General features: G+C 32.2%; 1 protein-coding gene across 10 annotated transcripts in view; it reads right to left on the reverse strand.

The window, feature by feature from the left end:
- SPATA6 (spermatogenesis associated 6) overlaps positions 1–13,640 on the reverse strand; it is a 101,885-nt gene that overhangs the window by 13,416 nt on the left and 74,829 nt on the right. For all 10 annotated transcript variants that reach the window (XM_039885627.1, XM_039885628.1, XM_039885626.1 and 7 more), the window contains one exon: positions 2,099–2,190. In XM_039885627.1, coding sequence (XP_039741561.1) covers positions 2,099–2,190 — 92 coding nt within the window. The remainder of the gene's footprint in view (positions 1–2,098; positions 2,191–13,640) is intronic.

Below are 13,640 nucleotides of genomic sequence, written 5' to 3' on the forward strand. Positions count from 1 at the left end.
TATTTTAAGCTGATATTTTAAATCATCTCTCTGGTTTCACTAATGTAGGTTAAACTCAATATCATTACCATGTCCACAGAGAGCAACTAGTTTATTTTCATTATTCTTTTATGAATGTCATACCATCCTTCCAGTAAAAACAAACAAAAAAAAAAGCAAAACAAAAAAGCTAGTCATAAAACTGACCTAATATGGAGTATAGACAGATTACTTCAGAGAAGATCCATAAATAAATAAAAGAATGAACATATTTATTCCTAAAGGCAGTTATCACTAAAGCTTAAATGACTATAGTTTGAGCGTAATATCAGTAATACTACTTATTATGGTTCCCCCAAAGCTAACTTGGGATTGCTGCTAATAATCTTTTCCATGTCATCATCTAGTCAGTAGTCCACCTACCTAATAATATTTAGTGAGGACCATAACTGCCTACTCATTTATGAGAATGTTAGAAAATCATAATCCTTACTAAAAGTTACATTTAATGTATTACTTTCTCATAATCTATTTAAAAAATAAATTAGTCTGGCAAGAATTGCTAGTCATAAAACCATTCTAGTTGTCTACTAGTGTTCTTTAAGGAGGCTACAAGTTAAATGCTAGACATGTACTGATATTCTCCAGATACCAGGCATTAATATTAAGTAGGCTAGTCTAATTAATAAGATTATACTTTTGTTTTTAAAGATGAATATACTTCCCTTTTCTAATAATGAGAAACTTCTCTAGACCCCTAAGCTATAATTTTACATTTTGAAAAATCATGTAAATATGCAGCAACCCAAATTTTCTGAATATCAAGATGCCTTTTTGACAAAAACTTTTAAAAAATAAAAACTAAGTCTTAAATATTTAACGAAAAAGTTCTTTATGATACTTGAGTTAATAACACAAGATCCAATGAATTCAAATTAGAATTAAGCAACATTTTTCTCACTTAAAAATGAAAGCTTATTTTTAGTTATTCAAGAGATTTTAAGTATACATATATATAAATATATATATACATATATATATTTAGACTTTTTTCCTTCTATTTGTTAATACTAAAGATAGATTTTGGCTATTTATTACATCTTAGTAGATTTGTCAAATTAATCAGATAATGACCAATGGGAAAGAGAACTAAAGTCAATCCTGTGTTATTTAAAAATATATAGGCAAAATTTAAACTACTCAGTTTGAAATTCTGTTATAAATAATTTCATAATTAAAGCATTTATATTGAGCATATTCCTACTGTTAGTAACCTGAAAAAATATGCATAAGAAAATAGAAAACAGCTTTTATCAGTAGCCAATTCCATAAAAGAACAACATGGCTAAAAGTTTTGGGCAATAGACATAAAAGGTCAAGTCATATTCTAAATGTGAACTTCAAATTATTTTTATACCATTTCTTTTTGTGGCTAACTCACATCTATATGAAGCATCACCTCATGCCTTGTCTTTAATTAGGACTAATGCTCAAATAGGATAGTGATGCCAGGAGTACTGAAGAAATTTGAGATATACATATAAGATACTAAAAGGAGGGAAGAGCATCCTAGGGCCCTGGGAAGTAGCAAGGCTACCATAGCAAATGTCTAAAGTTTTATAAAAGGTGGGCAGTATGAAAGTAAGAAGGAAGTCTGTAGGGGTAGTAGATTCTTTCCCCAATCCAGCTCTCAAATCCCAAAGTATTGGAAATAAAGGTCATTTAATAACTCCTTGAAAAGAGATTTCTTCCAAATCAATTTCAGATTCAAAGGTGGTGGAAAACATAGGACAGCTAGCATGGACATACGAATACATCCTGAAATAAGCCCTTGATATGTGGATTTGCAGGGAAGCCATATATACTAAATATCTTAAGTAGGATGAAAGCATCACCATTAATTGACTATATTTGTTTTCACTGAAAAGTTTCAGTAATACAAACATTAAAATATCTTAATAGGATTTTACATAATTAAACTTTTAAATTTTTTAAAGAAATAATTAATAATTGCTCATTTGAATCTGAATTTCCCACAAATCCAGCAGATTAGGAAGAACATTGTTTTTATATTGACCGTGAGAAAGATCTCTATACACAGAATTAACCAAACTCATACCTATACTCGGGGTCACTGTCATAGGCAGAGTCTCTGTATAAAAGACCTCTTTTTAGTTCCAGTTCATCTTCTTTCTCTAGGTCTCTCTCATCCTGAAAAACATAAATATTTTCATGAATTCATTTTATAGTTAAAATGATGCTATGTCTCTCTGGGAAATGTTCTCCTCCTCCCCATGATAAGAAACTGAATTAAATGTTTGGATATGTTAGGAAAGAAACAAAAGGGTGAGTGAGACTTTATTATTCTGTTCAATAAAACTAATATGGCTTTATTATATTTTTGCTAATACTGTTTATCAAAGATTGGGCACCCGGTAGATGCTTATTGAGTTAATGAATGAATGGGAATGAATACTGTATGTTAAGATATGTAATAAGATGTGTAGTAATATCTTGCACATTGCTATGTGACCTCTCAAAAGATTGTACCTGCATTCTGAAGGATAAGTATTTGGGAGAACTATGTAGAAATAAGCATTCTAACATGTACCTATGACTGACAAAGTAGACGACTTAGAATAATTACTCATAAGCCAAAATGCAATAACAAGCTACAAGAAGCAAAAATGAAAAGCAAGCTAGTCGAAATCAAAATACATGGCTACTCATTCTTCTATGGGAGACCTGTTCTTTTAATAGACACATTCAAGGGCTGGAGAAATAAGATTCTAAAGAGAGAGTTTTGTGAGCTATATCATTCATAGTAATTATGTTCTTAATGGTATTTTATATAGTTTAATATCAAACATCTTTTTCATCTACTGGCCAATGCCCTTATTACTCAGTCAAACTGGAACAGAAATAAAGAGAATTGATAACAAAAGGAACTAGGAAACACAAATAGATTGCTATTAGGTTTAGTGTTAATAAGGGATTCATTCACTTTATGTAAGAAATCAGCTGAACACAGATTATGAAGAAAAATAATTTTAAAAATTTGAAGACAGCATGAAATTGGAAAGAGAGCATTCAGTTAAAAATGTAAGCAATAAATAATAGAGCCATTTGTGACAACATGTATGGACCTCAAGATAAACATGCTAAGCGAAATAAGCCAGACAGAAAAAGTTGAAAATCACATGATATCACTTATATGTGGGATATAAAAGCAACAAGAGAATAGGACAAACAGAGATTCATGGACATGGACGATAGACTAGTGGTTACCAGAGGACAGCGGCGAGGGGAGAGGGAGGAGGTAGATGGGGTAAAAGGGGTCAAATATTTGGCAACAGAAAGAAATCTAACTATGGGAGGTGAACATGCAATGTAAATATATATATGCCTTACTGTTAAATGTACAGCTGAAACTTACTGGATTTTATTAACCAATATCACTATAAAAAATATTAAATTTTAAAATAAGCAAGTTTAAAAATCATAGAATATGTGAATATATATTTGAATTATTATAGCTTCTGGGTGAATTGAACATGTCTATCATGAAGTAACTTTGTTTATTTCTATTAATGCTTTTTTTCCCTTAACATTTTTGGGGGACTATTAATGTAGCACAATAGCTTTCTTTTCGTACTTGGATGGTATATATCTGTCCTTTTATTTTCAACCTTTCTTTATTATTAGGTTTAAATTTTTTCCTTAAATAGCATATAGTTAGATGTTGCTTATTTTGGTCTAGTCTTATAAGTCAATAAAGTGGAGTATTTATTATTAACAAATCTCTCTTATAAGTCAATAAAGTAGAGTATTTATTATTAATAAATCTCTATTAATATCACAGCAAATACAATTGCCTGTAATGAACGCAAAAGACACTACGAAAGTTTAAGAAATTAAAAAATGTAATGTTTTCAATCTCAAGAAATAGATTATGTTGCAACTAATTGAGAGATGTAAATAATATTAAATTAAAAATTCTATACATGGCAAAAGTTATTAAGTTCTAGATTATATTTCAAATTCTATACATGGCAAAAGTTATTAAGTTCTACATTATATTTCTAGATTATATAAGTGATATCAGACATAACCATAAATCAATATTCTTTGTTTAAATTTGTCAATACAATTGAAAAAAATTAATTTTTGACCAGTAGCAATAAAAATATTGACTATATTTTAAAAGTTTACATATAAAAAAATATATAAAAATACCTTTAAAAAATCTTAGCCTCAATTATTCATTAAACAAAAGCCATAGTTTGAGCTGAGTAGCTGCTATTCTAGACTCTGAAGATAGAAAGATGACCATGACATGGTTCCTGCACACTTGCGGAATAAGATTTGTTTATTCTATGAAGTTCTGTGGTAAAATGGACTAAAGGATAGATTTATCAGGAGACATAGTAAAGAACAAAGTAAGAACACTACAATTAATTAAGCATTGGGAAAAGAGAATGGTTGTCTTAAGAGGGAGTAAGATTGCAATCACTACAAACTATGCATGCAGAGCACTGATCCCCATCTAGACTGAGGATTTCATGGAGGGTAATTCTGCCCTGAGAAACAAAAAGGACTAGATGGCCTTCGTGGTTATTCCCTGCAAATTTTAAGACTCTATTTTGTGACTTTTATATATACTTGATACACATACATATCTCTCATAAGAGTCCTTTTATATAGTCTTTTTTTTTAAAGGTCAGGTTACATAAAAGCCAAGAGGCAACAAACATCACATTTTATTATAAGCTATTAACTATAGATCAAGCAAACATTTGAAAAGATGTATCATTCTTGTCAGTGCCAGCAAATACATTCCTGGGGCAAGGAGAGGTAATTCCCCCTTATTCCTCACCAACATTCCCATTTTCCCACATACGAGTGCAGAAAAAGATAGATGACACCAATATTTCTCAAATACCTTCAAAGTATCTAGGACTCAGGTACTTCTCATATGGATATCATTTAAGCCTTCAATGAACCTTATCAAAAAAGTAGTAAAACTCAGAAAAATTATATAACTTGCCCAAAGATACAAGTTATTTAGTGATAGAACTGGACTTTAAATCCAGATGTAATTTGATTTACATTATACTGCCTCCCAGAATGCAAGTAAACTGGACTATGAAATCAAAACCTCCATCCCAAGCCATTAGATTATCCTTCTAGGTGAAAATTAGGCTCAGATTCCTTCAGCTAATATCTACTTGGTTTTTTAGGAGACTATTCTAAAATAATATAGCCCAGAAGAAACTTTTTCAGAATTTCCATGAATACTTTTTTTTTTTCAGCAAAAGTCATCAATAAAATGAAACATTATTAAAAGAAGCTAGGGCTCTCCTCTGAATTGGCAGTAAATTAAATGTTCTCTTAATATTCCTTTCACCAATGATCACTATCTTACACATGTAAATGACATCATACCTAGAATATCCCTGGAACAAAAAAATAAAAGCTATCCACTCATGCTTGCGAATTTAAAAATTTAGGACAAAAGAAAAAATAAAATAAAAAACAAATCTGGGTGAATTCGTCTGAGGTAAGAGCCGCACTAAAGAAAATTCTAGAGTATTATAATCACAGAAGTAAATAATCATAGAAGAAGCTTGGAGATGCAATGTGGAATAAAGAGCCACAAAATGGAAATATATGATAACATCTAAGTAAGTATCACCTACATAAAGTGCGATGACGTAATATGATGCTTAAAATATACAAAAAAACCCCCACGCAGGATAACAATAGTATGTTAAGTCAGAAGGTGAATAACAAAGTTAATATGTTCATTTATATTAAACTTTAAGAATACCTGTTTTAATCTTTAATGTAACCATCAAAAGAATAGAAAAAGCATCACAACTTAATGTTTGAAATATTAACGTATAATCAATCCCAAAGAAGACAAAAAAGAAGGAAATATAGAATGTTAAAAAGGCAGGATACATACAAATAGTAGATTTATAACCAAATATATCAGTAGGTATATTAAATATGAACAGAGTAAATACTATAATTAAAATACAATGATTACCACATTGCATAAAAAGTCAACATATACTATTAAAAATTCCCCTTATGTAAACAGAAAGGTTGAAAGAGTAAAGATGAAGGAAGATGAAACACATTAACAAACACACCACTTAACAACAGACATCACATTTTGTTTGCCAGTACACTTGGACCAAAAATGACCACAAACTAGGTATAAATGAAGTTTCAACAAATTGCTCTCTGGTGATTGCCAGAGGGGATGGGGGTTGGGGGGTTGGGTGAAAAAGGTGAAGAGATGAAGAAGTACAAATGAGTAGTTACAAAACAGTTACAAAACAGGAATTTAGAGTATAGCACAGGATATATATAGTCAGTATTATTGTAATGGTTGTGTATAGTGCCAAGTGGGTGCTAGAGTAACCAGGGGGATCATGTCATAAATTATATAAATGTCTAACCATTGTACTGTATATCTGAAACTAATATAAAATGACAAATAAATTCGTTTACCATAAATAAAAATAGAAAATAAATTTTCACCAATTATGGGTTATGACATGAATGATATTAAAGTGAATGGAAAATTAGGTTAAAAAATGAGGGCATCCTATCATTTGTGACAATATAAATGAACCTTGAAGGCATTATCCTAAGTCAAATAAGTCAGACAGAGAACGACAAATACTGTATGATCTCACCTATATGTAGAATCTAAAACAAAAACAAAAACACCAACATCATAGAAAGAGAGATTAGATTTGTGGTTACCAGAGGTGGGGATTTTGGGAAAGAAGGAATTGAAGGAAGGTAGTCAATAGGTACAAACTAAAAACAAAAAACAAAAACAAACAAAAACTTCAGAAGACTGAAAAATTAAATAGTCACAAACCACAGAATAAAGCAAAAAATAAAAAAGTAGAATAACCCCACACAAAGAATGTTTGGAAATCTAGCAATATACTTTTAAATAACCCAAGGTAAAAAAGAAATTACAATGGAAATTAGAAAATATTTTGAACCAAAATATGTAAAAATGTGGCATTAAAACTTATGAGATCCAGCTAATATATTGCTTAAAAGGAAATCTATAGCTTTAAATACATGTAATATTAGGTGAAAGACTAAATATTAATGATGTGAATAGTCACCAAAAGTTTGTAAGAGAAAGAACGGCAAGTTAATTCCAAAGAGGAGAAAGAAATGATATATGGCAAAAGTCAATAATGTAGGAAAAACATACAACAGAGCCAATAAAACAAAATTTTTCAGGAGGAAAAAAGTAATAAATCTCACAAACCTCTGGTGAGACTGACTTCTCAGTTTTTATAATTATCTGTTTTATTACCATCACAAATAGCAAACATTTATTAAACACTTTCTATATGCCAGTGTCATTCTAAACATGTTACATATACTGCTTCTATTATTAATACAAGAAATCTTTGAGGAAACTGTAGCATAGAGAAGTAAATTGCCCAACAGACTGGTTCCAGACAGAACCTTCATAAAATGGCACATTCTCAGCAGCATGATGAAATCTCCTGCCATCCCACTGAGAACGTGAATCATTTCTTTGTCCAGAGTGTCTAAGCTATATCTGCTACCCATCCTGCTGGTCACTCATTGGCCATCTCGGTTATCAGATTTAGATTGCAGTGCTTGTATTCCAATGATTCTTATTTTACTTAATAATGTCCTCACAGCACAATAGTGATGCTGGCAATTTGAATAGGCCTAAGAGAAGCTGTAAAGTGCTTCCTTTAAGTGAAAAGGTGAAAGTTATCCACTTAATAAGAAAATAATCGTGTGCAGAGGTTACAAATCTCTACAGTAAGAATGAATCTTCTATTCGTAAAATTGTGCGGAAGAAATTCGTGCTAGTTTTTCTGTCACACTTCAAACTATAAAAGTTATGGCCACAGTGTACATGGTTAAGTGCTTAGTTAAGAAAGAAAATGCATTAAAATTGTGGGTGGAAGATATGAACAGGAAACATGTCTTATAGGCAGCAAGCAACATGTTATGCAGGAAAGCACTGAGCCTATGTGAAGACTTTAGCCAGGGGCCCCCTGAAATAAGTGACCATGTTCACATAACTTTTATTACAGTGTATTATTATAATAGTTTTAATTTTATTATTAGTTGTTAATCTTACTGTGCCTAATTTATAAATTGTATTATCGATATGTATGTATGTAAAGGAAAAAATGTACTATGTATAGGGGTTTGGTACTACCTGCAGTTCAGGGAGTCTTGGAACATAACCCTTAAGATAAGGGCAGGGGGACTGCTGTGCCTACTCTAACCCTCAAATGCATTTGACTTTATGACTCCTGTATTCCAGGATGAAATCTAAATTTCTTATCCTGGTTTTTCATTATCTGGCCCAACATGAACCTTCTGCTTTAACTGGATTATTCCTCACAATTTCCAGAATGAGTTTTATCTAAAAACATTAATTTCCAGACAAGAGAGGTGGACAAGATTAAGCCATACTCTCTCTGACTTCTACCAAAAGGCAACAGAGCTTGGGCCTTAGATGTAATAGCGAAAGGACTGGGATTTTTGTTAAAATGATCTCGCATTTTCTTGAATACATGTGTATGTCAAAATGTTGGGTATTTGCTTTTTTCCACTGGATTTTATTTTCAACAGAATCTTTTTCCTGATCACTGACTTCCATCAGTTCGTTTGAGATGGACTCTCTTCATTTTTTAATGATTGTCTAACTTCTGATATAGTATGTTTTATGCTCTTTACTAGTCAAATATTTAATAATTCACAAAGGACTTTTTCACTGTTCCAGAAGAGGTTGCTATTTAATTTGTAAAATAAAAATCTGTTTTCTCTTTAAAAATTCTCTGGGAAGCTAAAACACTCCCGATGTTTATGTTTAAGACTGTATATCTTTGTCTCTGAGTATCCTTCACACAGGACCAGAATGGACCTGTGTCCAGGGAGCATGTTTCAGTGTACAGCTCACAATGTCTCTCTCTAGTATGTTACTGTTTATGTTTCTGAACATGTATTGTCACCAAGGGTCTTATGTTTGCATGTTTTTACATGTTTTTATTTGAGCATATTATTGGGCTTATGTGCAGATTGACTTTGTGTTTATATTTGTACAGTTTAGTAGTTATGATCAAAGAGTATTAATCTAGATTCAGATCTTGGCTCTGATCATCTTAAGGAACTATGTGACCTTACATAAGTCGCTTACCTTTTCTGAGTCTCAGTTCCTCATCTTTAAAATGGTACTTAATACTTTGTAAGATTTTTGTGAGGATAAAATGGAATGGTACATGCATAATGCCTAGCCTGTAATTAACACTTAATAAACAGTTATTATTTCTATGTAATCAGTCTGGTTTTCTTTGGAACAAAGATGCCATTTCCTACTTATGCCTTTTATTCTTATACGTAATCATATACTATGCCACATTTTTTTTCTTTTATATCCACTTATTGGTTTATTAAATAATCATTGGATTATATAAATTCTTTATGGGCAGGAAATTTGATTTCATAAGAATATCTCCAGTGCTTTGCATGGTGCCAGGTACTGAATAGGCAGATATTTGGTGAAAAATGCTCAATATATACCAAATAAATAAACAGAGAGCAGAAAAACATGACTCACTTTAAGCCCTTGTTTTCAGGTTGCTCTTAATGTAAAATGATTTAAGACATTGAAATTAGTGTCCAGTGTAAGCCACATGAGCAACATTACTGCCTACCATTCAAGAAAGTCAGGTGGTGGGGGGTCTTTTACTCCTGAGTAAGGAGTAGTTTGTATATGTATAAGCACACACATATATGTTTTGTTTATTTGTTTTTGTTTAAAGGCATTAGAAAGCTGCTTAAATGGTACTAGTGGTGCCAAGATTACTGAGAGGAGAAATGAGCTAATGGTCTGCAGCTGGATTTTTTTCCTGGGGGTATATGTGTTTTCTGATCACTGAACAAAATGTCAAGAATCTATGCTTTGTTCAACCACAAGTCCACTGCTGCAGGACAAAGACACCAGCCAGGTTTTTGCAATCTTACTGTGCTAGATGAACAAAATTTAAAATCCAAGAGGCCCAAATCCAATGAGACACAATGGGTGCAAAACTCAGCTGATGGTTCCTTCCAGACAGTTGCAGAATGTCTGAAACTGCGCAAGGTGAAGAGACAAAAAGCTAGGCAAAAAGCCTCTGAAAAGCTGAAGGCAGTTTCTCTGTCTTGCATAAGATAAGAATTCTACATAGTGCCTACAAGAGAAAAGGGGGCTATAATCACACCAACTCTCAGTTAAAAACACAATGTGCTGAAATTAAGAACTCAATAGTTAAAATTTTTCAGTTTTGAATGTGTAGATTTACAAAAAACCTGTAGTTAAAGTGTTCCTGCATACAGGAACTTCATCCTTCATCTAGATTTTTAAAATTTTTTAAATTTTATTTTATTATTAGTTTCAAGTATACAGTACATTGGTTAGTCATTTACATAGTTTATGAAATGATCCCTGATTGCTCGTTTCTCTCCTCTGGCTCTCCACCTAGATGGATTCTCTTAAATTTAACATCTTATGTAAGCTATGTGACCACGATACATTTTGCAAAACTTAGAAATTAACACTGGCACAATACTATTATCTAAATTGCAGACTGTATTTTGATTTCACCAGTTTTTCCAAAAATGTACTTTTCTGTTCCAGGATCCAGTATAGGATACCTTATTGCAATTAGTGATCATTTCCCCTTAGTCTCTTCTGATTTGTGACAAGTTTCTGGCCTTCCTGTTATTCCTGACCTTGACAGTTTGGAAGAGTTCTGGTCGGGTATTTTATAGAAAGTTTCTCAATTTGGTTTCGTCTGATGTTTCCTCTTGTTTAGACAAAGGTTATGAGTTTGGGGGAACAATATCACAGAGAAGCATCATGCTCATTACCCGATATCAAGGGATACATATCAACATGAGTTCTCACTAGTGATGTTAATACTGATCACATTGTTAAAGTGTTAAAGTGCCAGATTTTTCCATCTAAGTTACTATTTTTTCTTTTCCATGCTTTATTCATTAGAAGTAAATAAGTAAGTCCAGTCCATACTCAAGGGAGGAGGAATTAAGTCTCATTTCGTGGAGGTGGCAATATCCACAATTATTATTTAGAATTCTTCTATAAGGAAGATGTGCCCATTCTCACCTTTAGACATTAATTGTTTTGCTTAGATCAGAATGGATTCATGAATATTTATCTTATTCTTTGGGTTATAATCCTTTTACTATTGCACCCACCTGGCACTACATAATTACAATATTATTTATTTTTCCTATGCTGAACTTCACATTCCCTTGACTATTTGGTAATTCCCAAATTGTACTACTTCATCTATTCACCTTTTTCACCCAGTCTATTGCTGTTTATTTTGTTGCACAAATTGTTGCGGCAATATCCACTGGGAGTTCATTTAGGTTGGCTCCTGTGTCCTTATGACAGGCACCTATTTCCCTCACTGCCGCTTTTTTGAGCAATTCCTCACCTTCTACACTACAAGATGTTCCATGCTAATCTTGTGTTTTCCTTGCTCCAGCCCCAGAATTAACCATCGCTCCAAGAGAACTGGTAACTTTTCTTAAAAATAGACATATAGAAACCAAGATCTGGGAGCTGGGTGTGCTCGTTGCTATTGGGCTATCACTCCTTCTTAGCCCTTTTGGAGGAAAAACCTAGAACTATGTGTGTATATTAACCTGTGTATACACTCATATCTGTATTTCTAAATCAATCTATCTGTATACATTAAAATAAACACGAATTAAAATTGTTATCTTAGACTCTAATCCAACATCGCAGGGTTCATTATAGCCTTTGTCCACCTTGTTTCTTTAAAACTTCTTTTTCTGACAATGAGAAACCAGTTGTCTTTATCTGCAATTTATTTAGTTATTTGTCCAATTTTCATGCACATGCATTTTTAGAGATGCTAATCCATACAGTTATATGAGACACATGTATCTACTAGAGCAGCTTTTGGCAAACTACAGCTCCCTGGGCAATTCTGGCCCTTTGCCTGTTTTGGTATGGTCTGATAGCTAACAGTAATTTCTACAGTTTTAAATGACTGAGGGAAAAAAAGATTTCATGAAAATTTACATGGAAAGTACATGAAATTGACATTTTAGCATATTTGGATAAAGTTTTATTGGAACACAGACATGTTCACTTGATTATGTATTGTCTGTGACTGCTTTAGTGCTAAATAGCAGAGCTGAGTAGTTGTGACAGAGACCTTATGGCACATAAAAAACAAAAATATCTATTTACTATCTGGCTCTCTGCAGAAAAAGTTTGCTGACCACTGAACAGAGTACAGTGATTATGTAGTTCTTTTTGTCTGTAGCTTTATAGTATCCAGCCAAATCACTGTATTCCAAAGTTATTTAGGTATGATAATTTAAAGATTTTTTTAATACTAAAGACATTTTTAATACTGTTAAATTCATGTATTACAAACTGCATTAAATCCTCAGAAGCCTCAATATTATGCTTGCTATTTTCTTCTTTTAATTTTCATAAAGTTCATTCTTTCTGAGGTAAACTTTCTGAAGTTCACATTTCTAGGAGTTGTGACAAATGCATACTGTCATATAACAACCACTCCAGTACCAACAAGTCCTATCACTCTAAAAATTCCCCTGTGAGTCTGGTGTCTGTGTGGTCAACCTCTTCTGCCTCCCCTAACATTTGCTATTTTAACAACATCAAGTAAATAAAATTATGTAATACATAGCTTTGGGGTTCTGGCTTCTTTGATTTAGCAAACTGAATTGAAGGTTCATCATGTTGTGTGAATTAATAGCTCAATTTTTAAAATTGCTGAGTTTTATTTCTGGAATGGGCCACTTGATTATAATGTACTTTCATTTTTATATACTGCTGGATTTGATTGGCTGAAAATGTTGCTGAAAATTTTTGCATATATGTTCATGAGGGATTTGGGTCTATATATTTTTTTGTGATGCTGTTGTCTGGTTTTGACATTAGAGTAAATGTTGACCTCATAAAATGACTCGGGAAGTTTTCCTTCCATTTTCAGGAATATATGAGACTGATATTATATTTTCCATAAAGGTTTGCTAGACTTCACCAGAGAAACCAGCTGGCCTTACTGTTTTCTTTTATGGAAGACTTGTAACTTCAAATTCAGTTTCTTTAATATGTATATAATTATTGAGATTATCTATTTCTTCTTAAGTTAGTTTTGGTAGTTTGTTTTTTAAAGTTATATCTTTCAAGAAGTTTCAAATAGTTTTAACAGCAATGTAAACACAGCAGAAGACAGGATTAGCAACTTAGAGGACATTTCAAAAGAAAATATCCAAACTCGAGAAAGAGAAAAAAGCATTAAAAAGATCAAAATAAGCATAAGATACATGAGTACAATCTAAAGATCTTAAATAAGTGTAATTGAGAGATGGGGAGTAAAGAGATATTGGGGCATAAGCGCTGTTTACAGAAAGAATGGCTATAGGTTTTCCAAAACTGATAAAAGATATCAACCTACAAGTTTGAGAAGTTCTTAAAACTTAACATAGAATTAATCCAAGAAAACCACATCTAGGTATATAATGATAAGATTACTAAACACGAAATTGAAGACCAA

The sequence above is a fragment of the Pteropus medius genome, unplaced genomic scaffold (genome assembly GCF_902729225.1).
Source record: "Pteropus medius unplaced genomic scaffold, Ma_sr-lr_union100, whole genome shotgun sequence".
NCBI classification, from domain to species: Eukaryota; Metazoa; Chordata; class Mammalia; order Chiroptera; family Pteropodidae; genus Pteropus; species Pteropus medius.